The sequence below is a fragment of the Benincasa hispida genome, chromosome 11 (genome assembly GCF_009727055.1).
Source record: "Benincasa hispida cultivar B227 chromosome 11, ASM972705v1, whole genome shotgun sequence".
In the NCBI taxonomy this organism is placed as follows: Eukaryota; Viridiplantae; Streptophyta; class Magnoliopsida; order Cucurbitales; family Cucurbitaceae; genus Benincasa; species Benincasa hispida.
Window position 1 is genome coordinate 83,613,130 of NC_052359.1, and position 21,578 is coordinate 83,634,707.

Below are 21,578 nucleotides of genomic sequence, written 5' to 3' on the forward strand. Positions count from 1 at the left end.
ACTCCATAGGGGGTGGAGTCTTCTCATTCTCAATTTTTTGAGGAGGAGGCAGTGAGGTTTTCTCTTGATCTTCATCAGAGGAAAGGAGAAGAGGTCTTTCATTCAAGTCAACAAGCGGAGGTGAAGATTTTTCTTTGCCAACTTCAATGGTTAGAGAAAGGGACTTGGCAAGCTTTTTAGCTCGAGGAGTGGATTCTTTTGGCCAACATTGTTTAAGGATGCAGCTGACTACATCATGAAGTGTGATCGGTGTCAACGCATGGGTAACATTTCATGGAAACATGCAATGCCGATGAACATCATCTTGGAGCTTGAGTTGTTCAACGTATAGGGTATCGACATCATGGGACCATTCCCTCCCTCGAATGGTAAACATTATATTTTATTAGTCATCGACTATGTATCCAAGTGGGTAGAGGCAGTGGCATGCGCCGCAAGCGATGCGGTGGTAGTCTCTCAATTCTTGAAGAAAAATATTTTCACTCGCTTTGGCACTCCATGTGCCATCATAAGTGATGAAGGGTCCCACTTTGTCAATCATACTGTTAAGGAGCTGCTCCGCAAATATAACATTCTCCACAAAGTGGCCACCGCATACCATCCGCAGATGAATGGACAGGCCAAGGTGTCCAATCGAGAGATCAAGTTGATACTTGAGAAGGTGGTAAGGCCTTCACGAAAATATTGGGCAACAAAGCTTGATGATGCGTTGTGGGCATATCGGACTGCATTTAAAACACCCTTAGGTCTGTCTCTTATACACATCTAGATGTGTATAAGAGACAGACACATATGTGGTAAGAACCTCCAAGTCGGGCAGAGGGTCTTACTATTCAACTTATGATTATGGCTTTTTCCCGGGAAACTAAAGTCACGTTGGTCCAGACCATTCATAGTTAAATAGGTATTTCCGCATGGCGCGGTTGAATTATCAAACGATGATGGAACCAATATATTCAAAGTTAATGGACAGCGAGTAAAAATGTATCATGGAGAAGGCTGACATCGCCAAGTCGACTCCGTGAAACTGAGGAACTTTGAATAAAGAAGAAAGTAGGTGGTCTCTACGCTATCAAACGATCGAAATTCATCAGGGACGCAAGTTTTGGGAATCATGGAATCTTCAACTTTTCTCTACTACTTTGAATTTTCATTCCACAATATCCTTTCAGTCTTTGTCTTTTCTTATTCTTATTCCAAAAAAAAATGTTTGTTTTGTTTAAATCTTATTTGACCCTATCTCTGTTTTTCTTGCAATGATTGAGGCGCTGGATTGCAGAGTTGTTCCACAAAGAAGCAACTTATCTTATTCCATCACCGTAATCCAAAGAAGATAGATCGCCGCAAAGAAGGATGCATCAATACACAATGCGGGCGACAGCGCAAATTTGGGGGTTATTCATCCTTAACTTTATTTCAAATTTTGCACTATCGCATCGCATTTTAGTTTTAAAAGTTTTATCACTGCATCCTCTTTGATTACCGCAATCATTTGACATGGAAAATTTAATAAGTTACCGCATGAGTTCTTTGCCAACTATGATTTCAATGATGAGACACATGCTTCCATTTTTTTGGTATGTACTCGAGTCAACTTAATCTTAGAAAAGTCACCTCATGAAATATTTCTAGAAGTTAAGGGTCTGCTAGCTTTCTTTCAAACTCTCTTTACGAAGTTTTCTAAGAACATTGCATTACTTCTTTCAATCTTTTGGCAATGAGGACATTGCTACATTTTAAATTTGGGGGTGAGGTATTTATTTTCAACCTTGCTATTTCTAAAAAAAAAATAATAATTGAGAATAACAACTCCAATGTCAACGCAAGGAGGAAACTAATGTTGATAAGAGTTAAGTTGTGAAGGGCACTTACCCTTAGTTGGATGTCCGCATGACACACGTGGGGGCAAGCCAAAACAAAAGTAAGTTGCCAGGATCAATGCATAAATATAATGATTGCAACTCCGCTGCCAAGTAGGTATGAGTTAGTCTGAGAAAGAGCGCATTACTTGTAGTTGGATGTTCGCATGATACACATGGGGGTAAGCCAAAACGAAGGCAAGGCACTTGGATCAGCGCAAGGTCAGGAAAAAAAATAATGTCAGGAAATATGCAAGGATAAAATCATTTGACACCCCGGTGGAAAAGTTTTCTTCTTGAAATAAATCATGCGATGTCTCGGAATTTAGTAAAGTCCTTTTGAAGGTTAAGTTTGCGGTCCCTGGGTCTTAGAAATATTTTAAGAGGAGACTTGAATAAGACTTAAGGAAATTTGGGTATATAGGATTTGAATGAAGTATCCTTGAGAAATCTAGGAAAAGAACATTGCGATCGACTTGCTACTTGCTAAAGGAAATCTTTAGCTTATACTTGAGGACAAGCATTGTTTAAATTTGGGGGTGTGATAACGGGCAAAAATGCACGTTATCATAGTGCTAAGTTCTTAATCAATGTTGACTTGCGTTGATAAAATGTGTTAGATTGCGTCCAAAAGCATTAAGTTTATAACATTGCGGTCGCATGCGTTCATCACATAGAAATAGTTGATTTTGTATTTTTTTATGCAGAATATGCGTTGACGCAAGGCGAAACGAACGATCACAAGAAATCATTGGTCCAACACAGCATCACCACAAGCCTTTACGGTGATTGTGTTCGCAAACATCTACTCAAGAAGGATTGTCGCATAGAGCCGGCACAACTTAGTGGGTGCATCTGGGTGAAAGGCATAATTAATCACGATGGGATAGAAAGCTGATGACGGTCGAATCCGAATTAAGTTGACAGTCGCTAACGATAACAAGTACATTCAACTTTTCGGTGACAAATATTCGGCGCATCAGTCAAGGAATTAAAGCCATCCCATCTGTGCAATCATAAGAGAGAAGCCACCTTTCACCACCGGAAGCTCTATAAATACCGAAGGCATCCTTCAGAAAAAGAGTTCAGCAGTTCGGAGAGTTAGAGAATTTTTCTTAGTTAGCTTAGCACGTCTTTGTTCATAGTTTTATTTTACTTTTAAGGCGGAGCAAGGGAAGAGTAGAGACGTCGGAAGATCGCTCAGGGAAACTTGAGAGAGAACCCAGAGGCGTAGAAGCTGAGAGCGGGCCGACTCTCGCGAGAGCGAGATTATCTTTTGAACATGAGTAGAAAAAACAGTGTAAAAGCCTGGGAAGTAAGAGATTGCTACCATGCTCTTTATTCTATTCTTGCATTGTTGTTTTGTACTTCATCTTTATATTCATACAATGGAAGTTCTTATTCTACATCTGTTCACTCTCTTAGTACGCATGAGTAGCTAAACTTGTCGAATGGGATGAAAAGAAATAAGCTAACATGAACTAGAATCTTCATCGCATGCGATTATCTTGTGTTATGCTGTGCCAATCATCCCTTTAAAGCTACTCAAGAGAGAGTCTAAAGAAAGAACCTAAGACTTGAGAGAGCTAGGTTAGAATCTAGACTCGAGAGAGCAAAATTAGAATTGCATAAACAAGAGATAGAGACTTAGAGATAAGCTCTATTTGCCAACTTGCATCACATGCACCCTAAAGATAGGTATGATATTATATGGTCGCCTTATTTGTGTATGTGTCATTTTGTCAACGAATAAATAAGAATAGAGACTTATGTGTAGGTCCTATAGACTTATCGCATTTATCGCATGCGTTCTAGCCTTAGAAGTCGTGGCATTCGCACCGAGAGGTGGTTTACTGTTGTATGCATGTTGCATGATCGCAAAGCATGAACGCATCCTAGGAAGTGTTAGCCGAAACCCTTCTCAACCCATTCACCGCATACTCATCGTATATTCCATTTTATCAACTCTTTTCGAACTTCACTGTATTTATTTATTTTCATTACCGCAATCAATAAACAAACCAACAATTATTGAGTTACCGGTTACCGCAAAGTTTTCTAAAAATTACCATCGCATATTATTTTCCCAAGTCTCTGAGTTCGACCCTAGACTTACTAGGAACTCAGTACGGTTTACACTTAGATTTCACTGAGGAAACTTGAGTGCTCAATGCAATTTCATCATTGTATATCATCCACAATTCCACATCATAAAATAATGCATCAACCCTCTCCTAGATTACCTTCTTAACCTGGAAAGAGGTGTGAAGATAATAGATGTCAACCTTCTTATAACACCCATTGTCCAACCTACTCTTGTAACCTGTCTCCATTGCACATGTTATACCTAATAAATAGTTAACGTATACATATATAACCTCTATTCATATATCCTCAACAAGAGATATAAGCATGCAAACTCTATTATCACTCAAAAACACTTCCAAACTTATATACATAACCAAAAACAACTATACATAAGTTTATCCCATATCAATGTTATCTAGGGTTCTACCCTTTGCCCCTAATATGTACGTGATAGTCTTTATACTTAAACAAGACATGATGGGCCATCTAAGCTTCTTCTGTTTCTCTGAGACTTTGAGTTTTGTGGCAGACTGGCAGATCGGCTAGGTCTAGAAAATTGACCGCTACCTGAGGAAATGAAAACATTTGAAAAGGGTGAGCTAAATAGGCTAGTGAGTAACCTTCTTTTAAAACATACTCGTATAAAAAACATGTCATGAAAACATAGTTTACTAAATAAAACATGTATCCTTATGTCTTCGGGTTAAGAAATAGTTCTAAATCCATAAAAGAATATAACATTTGTATGAGTATTTCTACAACCCTGGAAATCTCAAACATCGTTAAATTGTTTGAAAAACCATCATCCTCTTGCCTTATTTTAGGGAGAGTCGTTTTTCTCGATTGCTCAATATCGAATACCTTAGCTAATGTAGAGTAATCTCAATACAATCAGTGTCGATGATACTAATCCTACGTGCACGTGGATATGCCCCAAAGGCTAGTAATAATATGTCTACCTTGGATATCGTCATTTCCTTAGGTATCAGGGACCCAGATACCTTCATCTCCTTCAGTATCTGGTTTACTAAAAAAAACATTGTAAAACATGGTTTTAGGCTAAAAACTTAGCAATCCAAGTGTTAAGCATTCGATTGAAAACATATCATAGAAATAGTAAATCATGAGAAATAATTCATCTCAAGGAATGCTCATCAACGCATGTTTCAATCAATAACTCAAGTATGCTTCATAAAATTCTTCTCAAGATTTATCATGCTTTGAAATTAGAAAAGCATACTTATAACTTTTGGCTCAAACCTATTGAAATGCTTGTTTCATTTTACTTAAAACTTGTAGGATTGTATTATGACGGGCAGAAATGCATGTCATTATAGGCCTTTTATTTAGAATTATGAGGGCTGTTAAGTAGAATATGCGACGATTATGTTAGAAATTCATGAGAAAATGAGTTTGCGTCTATCGGCATTAAGAATCTTGGCTAACCCACTATTATGTGTTATTATGCATTCAATTATTTATTTTTGTAGCAACCGCAGAAAGTGATCGCATATGCAGAAGCCAGACTATCGCAAAGACGACTGCATGCGGGGAATCTCTCCATCATAGAGGCGAGCGCATATGTTCGATGCATGGATGTTGCGGCCATTAACCGCATGCGTCCATCGCATAGAAGTTGTGACCGTCAAGCGAATGCGGTTAGCGCAAGAAGATTATGGCTACAGAATAATAACAATAATAGAGGGATGAACGCAAGATTGATGGAATGCAAGCATGAACGCATACCTCGGGAGTATCAAAAGATGATGTTGACATTTCACCTACCACGTCGTTAGCAGCAAAGATTCAGAAAAGGACCCTCACACCGCGAATGTCAGATTCAAAGCAGGTCCATAAATGTTGTCGATGATCAAGCTCTATAAATAAAAGCCGTTAAGCAGAACTTCAAATTATCTAGGGTTTTCTGCCAGAGGGCAGACCCCTGTGATCTAGACCAAAGCATGAGAAGATAACTTAAGAGTTCTTCATCCCCTTAACCATTCCGGGTGACGACCGTAGCCTTCATCAGAGTTAGAGCTCGAGAGAGTTTACTTCATCGCCCATCCATGGCACTACCGGCAGCCTTGACCTGTTGAACTCATGTACCGGTCAGGCTGTTGCACAACCCTCCCACTATGTCGAAGCATTCTCAACTCTTGAGAAGGATGTGAAGTACCAATTCCATCAACAACTTTTGTTGAAGGACCTGCTCGATCAACAATTCTTGTTGATCTATCTGTAGTTTCTCTGGTTATCTCACTTAATACTAGCTTACTCTGAGGTTGATGATTTATGTGGTCTTCCTCAGGAATGTTGCATTTGTCGATACAAATACTTTATCTTCCCGATGATCATAAAAGAAACCACCTTTTGTCTCTTTAGGATAGCCTACAAATAGACGTACCTTTGAACGACGTTCCAACTTCTTTGGATTTTGCATCAATACATTAGTTGGGCATCCAAATCCTGAAGTGACATAAACTACCTTTACGTCCTCTCCATAACTCGTAAGGTATTTCTGAAACACCTTTGAGGGAACTAGTTCAATATATACACCGTAATCTCTACTGCGTGACCCCAAAAAGAACTTGACAACTGAGCATACTCATCATAGAGCGAATCATGACCAACAGGGCTCTATTTCTCCTTTCTGCAATACCATTTTATTGAGGTGTTCCAGGTGCTGCGAGTTGTGACTGAATTCTATGTTTTATCAAATAGTCCTAGAATTTTAAGTCCATGTACTCACCATCTCAATCTGATCGAAGTGTTTTAATCTTTTTACCTAATTGGTTCTCAACCTTTACCTTATATTCCTTGAACTTTTCAAGTGTATCGGACTTGTGATGCATTAGGTAAATGTAGCCATACCTTGAATAATAATCGATGAAGTTGATGAAATATTCATACCCTCCTTTTGTTATAACATTCATCGGAACACAAAGGTCTGAATGTATTAACTTTAAGGGTTCTTTGGCCCTAATACATTTTCCAGTAAAAGATCTTTTGGTCATCTTGCCCTCAAGACAAGATTCACATGGCAGTAAAGAGCTATTTTTAACTGGTTTAGAAGTCCACTAACCAATCTCCCAATCCTATTGAGATTGATATGACCTAGTCTTAGATGACATAAAACCCAACACTATCATCTGCTATCACTGTAGTAGACAATTTTGAAAGGTCTTCTAAAGCCTTATGAGCTTTCTATTGTCCTAAAACAACCTTGATTTTGGCCTTCTAAAGGCTGAAATTTCCTTTCCCATCAAACTTTTCTATGTCATATCTTGCGGCTGTCACTATCTTGCTTCTTAACTACTAAGCTCCAATATTTACTCTCTTTAAAGTTCTTGAAGATCTTGATTTATTCTTGCAGGCTTTGATACCAATTTGTTGGGCTTGGGATAACTCCATTGAGGCCCAAGAAGTGAGTGTCTTGATCCAAAAAAGAGAGATCACCTGGAGTTGCAATGTGTTTGGCTAATTACGCCACGTTTTTAGCTCTCCAACACACACAAGGTGACGATCGTACTCTCAATCTCTTTCAATCAGTTTGATCTTTTCCTTGCTGAAAGAATGAATTCCTGTTAGATGCTCTCTCCGGTTTGATGAATTTTGTAGGAGAGATGAAGGAAGAGTATTAAGAGATTAAGCATGCAAATGAGGAATGCAAGATAAGGAAAGAAGAAGGAGACACAAGATTTACATGGTTCAGCAACAAAACCTACATTCACGAGAGGATCTGAAATTGAAGATTTCTTGGTGATGTAACAATATACAGATAAGTCTCACATCTCACTAATTTTCTCTCTTAAATCTTTCTTTGGTTTTGATCCTTTATATATATATATATGATGCTTTACAAGTTAGTTGTGAGAAAATGAAATAACAGAAAGTAAAAGTTCATTTCACTGTTGAATTACTGTTTCTACAATGCTTCGATCATCACTTTATCCTAAAACCATCATCTAACAACCCCTAACAAAGCGAAAGTCACACTGACGGCTTCATGAACAAAACAAAGCCGCCACTATCACCCTTATGAGCAACTTTTAATTACATTAATGATTGCAAAAGCTGTGGTAAGTTGCCCGTGTTGAGAATGGGGTTTGGAGCATGGGTGGTTATTGCAATAAAATCCAGCCCTCGAGTACAAAGGACATCAATTTAGAGAGCTTCGATTGGATGATAAGGGGGGTTCAAATAGAAGAGATTGAAAAGGCAAAAGGAGAAAGAGTATACAAACACAAATAATATATATTCATTGATTCAAATATTATATAATAAGAAGGTGAATCTCACGTACGAAATATGTCAAATTTAGGACAGTTTGACTATCTTCATTTTGATGCTAATATTCGAACTTATTGAACTCTATATATGATTTGTCCCCCTTTGTTCGAAATTTAAATTTTGTTTTTAAATGTATTTAAAATATAATGTTAAGTTTTGGGAAAAAAAAGTCAATTTGTAATATATTAAAAATGTAGTTGTTGAATCAACAACTCTAAATTAATTAAATTATTAGTTGTATCATTTTGAATCCTTAATTTCCATGAATAAATTATCTTATACCATATACCTAATTCACAAACAAGTTATGATTAGTTAAGTTGTATGTTATATCACGAGTTCCTACGTAAAAATAAGTTATGTATAATGAGAAATAAGAACAAAGTCCCTACATAAAAATATAAGTTATATATAATGAAAAATAAGAACAACGGTCTTTTTTATTTTCAAAATATGAGAATCAAAATACAAATTTCACATTAAAATATGAAAGAAAAAGAAAAGAAAAGAAAATAAGACAACAATACACGACCATGAATAAGGGTGGAAAGGAAAAAAAAAAAGAATTAATGAGGAAGACGAAGATAAATAGGAATAGGATTAGGCTTGTTTGGAGGAGAATCCCAAACAGAGAAAGCACTTGATGAATTCATCCATTTGTTTGAAATCTCTGGATGATGCCTTTCTATAACATCTTTCAAACTCTCTGTTGTGTTTACCCATTCCAATCCCTTCTTTGTGTATGTTTCTTCATTGAAATGGCTTGTGAAGAACCTATCTGCCTCTAGCCTCCTACATTATCAGGATTTTATTTTTTCTGGTTAGCCAAGTACACAATGAACGTACCATAACCATTATGTTTTCTTAAGAAAAAAAAATTGTCAAAAGGGGTTATATTAGACCATCAAACTTTTTTTTATACAAATAAATGGTTTAAATTTTAATTCTATGTGAAAATTTTTGTACTTATTTCGATTTTTACATTCTGTATGCTTTCATATGTTTGATTCTAGATATAGAAAAAATTGTTTAGATTTTATATTTGGCCCTTGTCTTTCAAAACACTTAATTTATTCACGTTCTTCTAAAAAATCACATTGGTCCCTTTACATTATGAACATCCCGTTCTTATCCTACTAAATCATTTTTGTCGCATTGTGTTATAGAGTAGTCTTTAGTATGTGCGTAGTAAGTGTTTGGATTTTACAAGTAATTAAGGAATAAAATTATTTAAAAAAATACGCAAACTAAAATCAAATTTAAAATAAAAAAAGAATTGGACAAAAACATTGTTAGTAGTTCAAAAATTGTTGTTAGTGAAAGAAAACTGCATATAATTAAGTCCGTTTGATTATCCTTTCATATTTGAAAGTTGTACTTATTTTTTATCATTTCTTGGTATTAGTTTCCATCTTTTTAAAGAAATATTTGAATTTATAATCAAATTTTTTTAAAAAAAAACAAATTAAAAATATTAAAATATTAAAATTAAAAAAACACCCTTAAAAAGTAGGTAATAAGCTGAAAGATAATTACCATAAAAAAACAGTATTTGTAGACTTAATTTTTAAAAATTAGAAAACCAAGTAATTTTGGAAACTAAAGTTTGGTTTAGTTTACCTTGAAGCCATGAGCAAGAAAATGACAAAAGCGGTCTCACTAATGGCAAAGCCTTTGATTTTCTTCTCTGCCATCAACCCCACCAGAATATCAAGCTCCTCCACATCATCGCCGTACACGTCACGAAGCACTTCAATCGCCTCTTTGTTGTCCGTTAGATCTTCCCACTTGGAGATCGGAATGAGAAATAATCCCCTGCGGAAGTCATTGTACCTAGCAACTCTCCTCTCTCTATCCCTATAAACTGCAAAATGGTTAAGAAAAAACAAATCATTTACCATCACAGAATCAGCTCCATGTTGATGTAAACGAATGGTATTGATTATATCACAAGAGAAATGAAGGGCTGTGATTCGGTCAACACCTTCCAGAGCAGCAAGGTCAACATGATCTGGCCTATCCTTGCCGTCCATGTCATGGGCTATGAGATCCCTGAGCCATACTGGATAGTTCCACAGCTCTAGGGCTCCACTGGATTGGTGGCCCATTGAAACTAATAGGGCTGTAAAGCCCATCTCCTTTGAGGCCTCTTCTCCTTTGTGCCCTATCATATTACCCATTGGCACTCTATTCAAAGGAAAAAAAAAAAGGGAAATCCATTAAATTGGTTGAAATAACCACAATAGTTAAAATAAAAATGAGAAAACTATTAGGAGAAAGAAAGAGAGAAAAAGTACTTCTCAATCAATGGTGGAGACTTATTGTGATTGGGATCGACAGAGACGTCCCTAAGGTAGAAATCATCAGGTAGGAGTGAGTGCATACGATAGACACTAGCAAATTCTTCTGTCAAAGAATATGGGACACCATGATTATCTGGTTTTTTCAAACCCACTAAACCCCCCAAAATGGCTCCTCCAACGTGTCCAAATGTGTCTTTGAATTTCTTTCCCAACAATCCATACCTTGTAAAATTAAAGAAAACTCTTTCAAAAATAAATAAATAAACCACTAGGCTTAGTACAGTGGGTCAAAGTTAATTGAATCCAAAAGAAAATAAACTTTTAATTCACTTAATAATCAAACATGCATGAGTAATTAGGACATCAACTTCTTTTTATAAAATGAGTGGTTCAAATCTCCCATGTATAAAAAAATTGTTCACTTATAGATTTTTAAAAATATTAATTAATTTTCGATAGTAAAGATATATTCATAAAAATTTTGATTTTTAGAATCAAAGAAAAAATTATTTTGGCCCTTAAATTGTTAATCCTTAGACTTTGATGTTTATTCTTTTATTCAAAAAATTTGTAAACACCTACTATAACTATCAAAGTTTTATTTCCCTATTTTTAAACATTTGGATCCATAATGGAGATTGCCACCTCAAATATATGTCTATGGTTTTTTTTTTTTAAGAATAATATATGCTCTAAGTTTTGATTTATAGGTAAAAGTTTCAAGTTTGACACTATCATAATACTAGAAACTTGACTACTCAATAAGCAGATAATAGATTTGAAAAGAATAAAATTGACTTAAACATAATAGTATACTATATATTGAAAATTATTATTGATAAAATTTTCAAGAAAAAATATCTTTGATTTTTAGATTTTGGGTTTAACTTTTATTTAGTTCTTAAGTTTTAGAATGTTATATATTTAACCCTTAAGTTTTGAGTTTGGTATTTTAATTTAGTTCATAAGTTTTAAAATAGTTTATCATTTAAAATATGAGTTTTGTTTCAATTTGATTTCAAATTTTACACTTTAACTTCTTTTTTTTTAAGTAAATATTCAATTACAGTCATTAACGTTAATATCAATTAACTAATTTAAAATAATTATGAAGTGAAGTTTTGAGTTAAATTTTAATAGTGATGATAAATAATGATATTTAATTAATTATATTTCATTTAACTATTCTTTTAAATTCATTAATAAACATTGATACTAAAGACGCAAAATGAATATTTAGTCAACAATCGAGGTTAAACATGTAAATCTTGAAACCTAATTAAAATGATCAAATCAAATCAAAAACTCAAATCTTAAAGGTAAAAATTGTAACATTTTAAAATTAAGGGACTCAACTGTAACAAAATTCAAAATTTAAGGACTAAATATTAAAATCTAAATACCATATAAAAAATAAATCCAAAACCTTGAAGACCCAAAAGATATAGATTTTTTTAAAAAAAAATATTTTAAAAGAATAGGGACAGAAAGGATAAAATACCAATTGCCTCTCATTCCAGCAAGTAAAGTATCAGTCTTGAGAAGTTCAACCGTCCAATCAATAGTATGAACTTTAGCAATCACAGCAGAAGTCACAAGTCTAGCATATCTATACAAATCTTCATCCTCTAGATCTTCATCTGCCTTCTGCATCAAATATTATTAACATTTTAATATCTCTCTCACTCTGAAAAAGGAATCAAATAAAACAAACAAACCAAGAAGGATAATTTGTTGTTATATTTTTTTTAATGTTTCTTTCTTTCCTATTTTTCTGAAAAACACAGATATTTCTTAACCACTTTTTCTTGTTTTCAAGAATCTTTCTTAAAAGGTAACATCAAACTCTACTTCAAAATTGAAGAGTATATAATAAACACTAAGCTAAGTTTATTTTAGAAAAATACCACATTAATTTTAGAAAGATAAAAATTAGGTTTTTTTCAAAGGTAAGTAGTTATTTTATCCACTTACTTATGCTTGTATCGATATTTTATAGTTTTTGTAATTAAAATTTGAATAACAATGATTTGAAAAGAAATTAAAATTATATTTATAACTTTAGTTCAGGTTCTTTTTAGATATTCTAAATTTAGTTATCTTACTTTCATAAGGTCTTCAATTCGGTCTTTTTAGACTAATTTATGGATAAGTTTTTTAAGAATTAAATTAATCGCTAGAAGCGTATAAATTTTGAAGACATATATCTTTTTGTTGTATGAAAATGAATTATTATTATTTAATTAATTTTGATTAAAATTAACTTCAAATTAATATTAAGGACTAACTGTAAGATTTATAATGAATATATAAACTAAAATAAAATAAGTGTTAGATGGACCAAAATGAGAATATTTTATGAAAATTTAATCTATTACGGAAAACATTGATTATGTTAATTTTTAATTGAAAAATCAAAAACCAAAAGATATTTCAAAACACAACTTACGTTTTTTAATAAAAGAAATAAATAAAGAATAAGAAAAAAAACACAGTTACTACCAAAGAAACACAACTGCGTCTAATTTGTATTTTCATTAAAGTTAAAAGAAAAAGAAAAGAAAAAAAAAAAAAGACAAATAACGATATGACGATAAGAGATTAACGATACAAACCTTCAAGGCATCACAAATGGCATTATGTTCCTTAATGAAGAGAGCCTGCAAAGTAGAGACACCAGCCCAACTATTTCGAACATCGCCGGAGATGGCAACGCCATCGTTATCGTGAAGAAGAAGACCGTCATCGGCAATCTTTAGCTTCCCATCTTTATAAGTTCTCACCTTCCCCAACTTCTCTGCATTGCTTCCGTACAAAACACTTCCATCCCTAAACAAAGTACATTAATTTATGAAAATGAGAAAATGATCCTATCAGATTTAGAAGAAAAGCAACATATAAATTTTAAAAACAGAAAATTAATATGTATATAAATAAAACCTAAACTTTGAGCTTGTGTCTATTTAACCTCTGAACTTTTAAAATTATAAATTAAATTTAGTTTATGAACCTTAGATTTTTTTAAAAAAATTATTTCATGCATCTACAAGACACACAATCATGATCTAATAGACAAATTAATTTTTAAAAACCTTAAATCATTGGTGATCTATTAAATACAAAACTAAAAGTTCAAGGACTTATTAACTACAGGTATAATAACGTAATAGTTTAAAGACTTAATTAATATTTTTAAAAATTTAGAAATAAAATAAATACAAACCTCAAAGTTTGAAAACTAAACTTATAATATAATCCATTGTGAGTTAAAATAATAATAGTAATCTTACCACCAAGGTGTTCGAACGTTAATAGATCCGGTTTTGTTTTCAAAAAAGCCGGTGGAAACTTGTTTTGTCTTGAAAAATTTGAAGGATTTCAATGGGCACTCACTTGCAACTTCACGTGGAGCCACCAAGTCAACCTGTACTTTCAACCAGAAATAATTATATTTAATTTATTCAAATCATCAGTTTATTATACTTTTGTTTCATATTTCATTTCCCTTTATATATATATATATATTTCATATCTTCAGTACAATTTGAGAGTTGGGAGGATAGGAAGATCCAAATTTCCAACTTTTTAATAGAAGATATATATATTAATTGATTGAGCAGCTACGTTTAAGTTGACCAGATTCTTATGCTTTTAATACGTCATATTCAAGTATTTAAGAAGATGTTTGGATCGCTAGATCTTAAGCAAGAGACTATAAAACTAAAATGTTTGGGTTCAATATAAAATAAATTTATTTGTAATATACAAAGAAAGTTATTTTTCTATAAAAATCTAGAATTGAGAAATTCAATTTTGGTTATCTTGATTTGGCACTATTATAAGAAGAGAGAACTCGAGCTTCGCAATTTTTAAGTTAAGAATACAATGTGTATAGCTAGTTCAGTTATATCTCTACTTAAGTTGACTTGACTTGTTTTGTAGTATTTATATGGTTTTGTAAGATCAGTTGCTATGTGTTGTACTAAAGTTGGATTTTGTGAACTTGAATTTATATACCAGACATTTTTGTGATTTGCGGAATTTAATAGGTCAGTGACCTAGTCGAGAGATATAATGAAAAATTCACCTAATATAAGTTTGACTTCTTGACCTCTTGTTTTTTTTAGCCTTTAATATAGAAAATACTTCTTCAATTTGAAAAAAAAAATGTTTTCTTAACTGTCATATTTTTTTTAAATTGAAATTAATTTATATCTTGAATTTAGTAATTTGTTTCCAAAATCAATAGGCCAAACTTTGATACTATAAAGAGGACATGCATAAACAAGGTTTCTATGAAAATGCATATATATAAAGTTATTAATCTAAGGGACTAATTATCTAGATTTGTATATGTACAATAAAGTGATGTAACCAAAACATTTGAACGTCAAAAAGGCAAAATAAATTAAAATAGATTTAAGAGTTCAAGTATACTTTAATTCTTTTTTTTTTTTTTTGTGCTCAAATGTTTCTTATTTTTTTAATGCTTCAAACTCTATTAATTGAACTTTGGATTCAAATTAAATAAATAAGAAAAGTATAAAGGTTAGACCTGTTTGGTATCCTCCAAATGATCAATCCAATCATGAATCATGAATTGAATCCAAGAAGCAGCAATCATGTTGAATTGCTTTCCAGTATCTATAAGTTTTCTTCTTGTTAGAAGCTTTGTAGCAACCACCATAGGATCCGGCTTCAACAACTACATAAACGTTATCAAACGGATCTTTGAGTTTCAACTTAATTTTTTAAGAAAATAAAGTATTGATTAAACGAGCAAAAACATGTGACATATATGATATAATACCATTTTGGATTGATCAACAGGATGGATGTTTCTGCCAAAGAAAGTTCCTTGGGCACCAGCGCCTTCATTGAAGGGATCGTTGTACTTGCCATCGGCGGTTCGATATGGAAAATCCATCGGGTTGAACCGAACTCCGACTGGAGTTCTCCCGACATTGAACAAGTTATATTCTTGATGAAGATGTCGACGAACTGCTAGATAAAGTAGCCCCAAGATCACTGGAAGTTTATGCCAGACTCCTAATTTATCAATAAAATGTATAATCTGCAAATTTAAACAAAAATGCAATTCCAATGTCGTTAGCACGATCTAAGAACATTTTAGACCTTGTTTGGTAACCATTTCATCCACATTTGTTTTTTGTTTTTGTTTTTTTAGAGTTAAGTCTATTTCATTCACATTTCTTATAATGATTTATATCTTTCTTAAGTATAATTGTTGAGTTCTTAGGATCATGCACTGATCCATCCGGCCCGAAATCCAATGAACTGATGTTATTATACAGAGACAAGTTCACACTTTTTTCTTTAAGAAAGGTCCTCAAAACTCCAACTTTTTTAAAGCTACTTTTTTTAGTTATCAAATTTTGATTTGATTTTTTAAATCATTGGTAAAAAATAGATAACAAAAGAAAAAAATTTAGAGGTAGAAGTAGTATCCATAGACTTAATTTACAAAAAATAAATAAATAAATAAATAAAAACAAAATGATTACTAAACATGGTCTTAGTTTTCCGTTTCTTGTTTCTAACTTTTTTTTTTTTTATAAGCATGTACTTTATTTTTAGGTAAAACTATTATGCATAGATCTATTCTTTCTAAATTTTAATAATTTTGAGAACACTTTATTTTCTTAATTTAAAAATTTTCCAAAAACATAATCAATTTTTTTAAAAAAAAACACACAAAGAAAATAAAAATAGAAAAACCTACCAACGTAGAGTATGAACAATATTTGACAGAAAGATTTTGTCTCGAAAACTATTTATAAGAAAAAAAAAATGGTTTCTAAAAAAAATTTAAAAACTAAAAGCTAAAAACAAAAATCATTACCAAGAACAGAAAAGTATCAATGACAGTCATCCTTTGAACAACTTCATGAAAATCTTTATGGATGAACTTTTGAAGCTCTCCTCTAAGAACAGCTTTAATGGGTTTCAGTAAGTGAGACAACATTTTTTTTTTGTTTCTCTCTCTTTCTCTTGAATTGTTAAAAAGAAAACATGAAAGAACTAATCTCTCTATGCCAATATATATAGAGATGAAGTGATACAGGAGAGAAAGGCTTCAAATGTTGACCAACTTTTTCTAATGCAAAATAATATTATATGGGATTTTGAAATATTAAAACGTGGTGGGCATGCTACCTTGAATTACTTTTCAGAGATATATATTATTTTTTTCAAATCAACTTGGAAGAAGAAAACAATTAGGAATATATATTTTTGTTCTTTCCTTCAAATTATTCACAACTTGTTTTTTTTTAAAAAAAAAAAAATCAAAGAACTTATCTCATCACATTTCCTAAAAAAATAAAAATAATTGGCATTACATATATAATATAAAGAAACTCATTTGGGTTTCTGAAGTAAGTAATGTTTTAACTCTTTTGTTTATACATAATATAATGTTTGAAAAGGATCAAATCTTATCTCTAAGGTATAAAGGAATGGGGTTTTTAAGATTTAAAATGAGCATTTTATTCTATTAGAATTAGTCTCTTTTCAGCTAACTACCACTAACGTCACGTGACAAACTTTTTAACTTCATTTTTTAAATATATTTATATATTTTTTTTATATAATTAAGGTGAGACAGACAAAGATGCATTTTTTTTAAAAATAATAGTAGAAATTTATTTAAATGCTGTGATACTTATGAGGACATGAATTTAGAACTTTAAAAATATTGTATTGTACTTTATTTATTTATTTTTGCATAATAATATTCACATTTTTATTTTTGAAGTAAACTAATAATAATATTCACGTTCACTACATTTTTTCTTTCGTATCATTTCTTATAATTGTAATCTTAAGTCTTGAATGATGTTTAAAATGTTGATATTGAATGAAAAATCGATGTTTAATTTTATAAAAATTTTAATAGAAATATCCATAAAATATCGATAAATATTTTTAAATAATTATAAAAAAATTCAAAATAAATAATATATTTAATACGATCTTAAAATAAGTTAAGTGTTTATTGTTGATAGTATATTCACATTATTGACCTACATTATTCTCTTTTTCTTTTTTTCGATATTGATACATAAAAATACAGAAATATGAATGAATACTGTTGACACGTTGGTAACAATTTAATATCATATTTAAAATAATTTATTTGGAATATTATTTGTTTATGTCAATTTGGAGGTGCGTTCTGAAAGCCATCAGAAAAATAATATTCAACTTGTGGATTTTGGATCTATCACCTTCACCACTTTCAAGGATGCATGCACTTTCCTTATTGCTTCCTCCATCACGCTGCCTTTCATCAATTTTCAGCGATTTTACTTTCTTACCCTTTTTTTTTTGGCTGAAATTCTATATTATAATTAAAATATGGAAGTTAATATTAATATCGAGATTTTATTTTTATAAATAATAAATTAGACCATATCAATATCGATAAATATTTCTATATAAAAATTATTTAATAAAATGTGTTGTCTAGATTAAGTTATGCATCTTTGTTATTATTAGTGCATTTCTTCATATTGAGATTAATAAATGACATTTATTTTTATGTTATATGAGTATTTATAAAAAATGATATTTATTTTTATGTTATATGAGTATTTATAAAAAAAATATCAAAGATATTCATTAATTTCTATCGATGTCAAATTTTCTAATTTATGGATACACCGATAAACTTATCAAAATATCAACGGATATATTAATACTTGATTTTATATCATGATCCTTATTGAACTTTAAGATTCATTTTATATTATCTTTAAATATTTTAAATGACTATTTTTAATCTCTCAATTAAATAATAATAATTTGGTCCTTCTTTTTATTTTACTTTTTTTTCTTTACAAATTAAAGACATAACTTTGAATATATATAATATATTAATATGAGGTTAATTTTAAGTCACGATCAGGTAGAAGTTCAATTAAAAATTGTATAATAAGAATCAAATTAATTGTTTTTAATCAATTTAAATTAGAGACTAAAATAGTCGTAATAAAATTTAGAAGACCAAGATAAAACAAATATAAAAATATAGAGATAAAATTGAAACAAATTTTAGAACCAAAATAGAATTTAAATCTATTTTTTACTTCTTTCATTTATCATATTTCAATGCTCTCTAACGAACCTTTTACTTTTCATAGGATGTTAACATGCCTTTTTCTTTCCAAAAAAAACACGCCTTTCGAAGATCAAAATTTCCACGGCCAATTTCATACGTTTAGTACTTGAGAAATGTATTTTATTATATTATTATTTTTTAGTTTTAGTTTGACAATATTGAGAGCAAGATTTAGGCTTAATTAGATATTGGTTATAATTTTTAAAATAATCGCTGATTGAATATTTTAAGAAAAATCAATTGTGATTTGAACTAAAAATAGTGTTACGTAAATTTTAATCTTAAACTTGAAAAGAAATATTATAGTATTGGATAAATTAATACTAAATTGTTATGATTTAACTATAATGACTTAAAGTAAATATTTTATTTCAATTATTTTATAACAAATTTACAGAAGATAATTATTTAAAAATTTTATATACTTTAAATTGAAAATAATAATTTATTTCCATCTAAACTATTTGATAATTTTTTTAAAAAAAATTGTAAAAATAATTAGATACTGTAGTAGGCATGAAAATAAAGACATGAAACAATATGTTTTTGTAATTTTATAAAAATTAGTTAGAGAAGAAGACAATTTTTTAGGAAAAATGAATTCAAAAGCTAGTATAATTTGGGTGATTTTATTTTAATATAATAGCAATTGGAGAAATGATTTTAAATAAATTAGTAAATAATTAGATTTACCAATCGACGTTCAGATTTTCCTATTTTTACTTTTGTAAATGTAATTTCAAACGGTGCCTTAGTCAATTGTGATAAGCACATTTGTTAAGCACAAAATTTACGGACATTTATGGTTTAGAAATTGACTTGTAAGATACAATATAATGTGGACTTATATAAATATCACTAAGAGAGAAAATGACATGATATGATTTTTTAATACTTTTTTTTTAGTTTGATAAGATTTGTAAGTTCAACAATTGTTAGGCTAATGGAATGAATGATCTCAATGTTGCTGCGATAATTTTTCTACTTACCTGTCTTCTGGTTGAGGTGGATGTAACTTTGATGTCTTAATAATTATTTTTTTCTTGCTTTTCTAAAATTAATAAAAATAAATATAAAAATAAATTTATAATTTAACTTAAAATATTTTTCTAAAATGGTACATGACTGGATTCACTGGTTTTATATTTGTTAATTACAAATTTAATTAAACTTTCAAATTTGTGTTCTTTTAGTCAACCTTAAAAAGTGTTACTTATTTTTCTCTCAATTTCTTATTCATAATTTTCAAATTTTCAATGTAAACATTGGAATTATTAGCCAATTTCTAAAAACAAAACTATTTTTTTTAAAACTACACTTTTTTGTTTTCAAATTTCGGCTTTGATTTTGAAAACATTCCTCCAATATAGACGTTAATAATAGAAACTAACCGGTGTCTATAGACTTAATTTTCAAAAAAAAAAAAAAAAAAATCAAATGGTTACTAAATGTGAATTAAGTTTTTCATTTTTTTTAATCTAATAGATCACTTAGGCCCCATATGGTAACTATTTTTTTTTTTTGGTTTTTAAAATTAAGCCTAATTCTTATAACAATTTGCATATTTTTTAGTAGAATGATTGAATTCTTCGTCAAATTTAAAACCAAAACAAGTTTTAAAAAGTTACTTTTGCTTAATTTCCAAAATTTGGCTTGGTTTTTTAACCATTGTTAAAAAATAAAAAATAAAGAACAAATTTGGAGGCGGAAATAATGTATATAGACTTAATTTTCAAAAATAAAAAAATAATAATAAAATTCATATGGTTATCAAATAGGTCTTAACTTTACAAATGTTTAATACTTTTAAACTTTCAATTTTTGTTTAATAGATTCCTTACATATTCAAACTTTATAAGAATATTAATTAATATGTTAGATGCAGAAAGCATCTTTTCTTTTATATCTATTGAGACCTTTGAACTTTGTATTTTGTATAAAAAATATTCCTGAACTTTTAAAAGTTATAAAAATATTGTTAAAATTTTAAAAAGAGTTAAAAAAAAAAACCTTTACCCATTAGTGTTATATAGAAATTATTAATATTTTGTTTCAGATGTACATTTAAACTTTCAAAAGTAGCAAAAATACCCTTAAAAGCTTTTTTAAGTTTACAAGTATCCTTAAATATATATACAGAAACCGCTAATACTTTGTTGTAAAAACAACTCTAGTTTTTTTATAATAAAAAAGTTTAAAAAAATGCTCCTACAGTTAGTATATAAAGATCAATTTGTTTGAAATTTTCTTGGGATAGAAGATAACAAATTTTTGAACAAATTATATAGATATCCTCAATTTTTTCATATCAATACTCTCATTTTCTTCTATTTGTCAAATTCTTACACCAATTATCTTAGCAACCAAAATAAAAACCAACCTTTAAGTTAAAACTGAAAATCTCAAAAAATATCAAAATCAAAATGATGTAAAAATCCTAGCGAATTAAAACTAGAAACCCTTTTGGATGAGAACCCCAAATTCTCAATCATTAAAACTCTCAAATCAATATGATTTCAACCCTAAGGATTGGGTTAGACTCGAATTACCTTAAGATCAAATATCTTGAAACAAGAACAAGTTCCCTAGCTCAAGATTCGAACACTCCATAAGAAGGATGATCAATCTCACTTGAATGTTCTTGGCATGCAACTCAAATGCTTGCAAATTTAAGAAGCACTCCGACTAACCTTGAAAAAGAGCACAAAGGCTAAAACTCAATTCACCATCATCTAACTTTAGTCTTTCCATCAACATTTCCATCACCTTGGAATAATCTTCTACACTCTTACTCCCTTGGTGTAAAGTCTAAAGTCTTTGCGCACACTCTCTCAAGTAATATTTTGGCACAAACCATCTCTTCATGAGTTCTTTCAATTGTAGCCATGTTTCCAC

General features: G+C 30.5%; 1 protein-coding gene across 2 annotated transcripts; it reads right to left on the bottom strand.

Annotated features, from left to right (window-relative positions):
• Window positions 1-8,647: 8,647 nt before the first annotated feature.
• On the bottom strand, window positions 8,648-16,578 carry LOC120089994 (alpha-dioxygenase 1-like). 2 transcript variants are annotated; one of them, XM_039047455.1, is made up of 10 exons: window positions 16,404-16,578; window positions 15,351-15,614; window positions 15,096-15,245; window positions 13,831-13,964; window positions 13,156-13,369; window positions 12,042-12,184; window positions 10,535-10,762; window positions 10,222-10,424; window positions 9,858-10,101; window positions 8,648-9,029 (listed from the first exon to the last, which is right to left on the bottom strand). In XM_039047455.1, exons 1-10 carry the CDS (start codon window positions 16,524-16,526, stop codon window positions 8,804-8,806), a joined length of 1,929 nt encoding a protein of 642 aa, XP_038903383.1. In that variant the 5' UTR covers window positions 16,527-16,578; the 3' UTR covers window positions 8,648-8,803. The 2 variants fall into 2 exon arrangements, with proteins under 2 accessions (XP_038903383.1, XP_038903382.1); XM_039047454.1 differs by having other exon boundaries at window positions 12,042-12,187.
• Window positions 16,579-21,578: the final 5,000 nt, after the last annotated feature.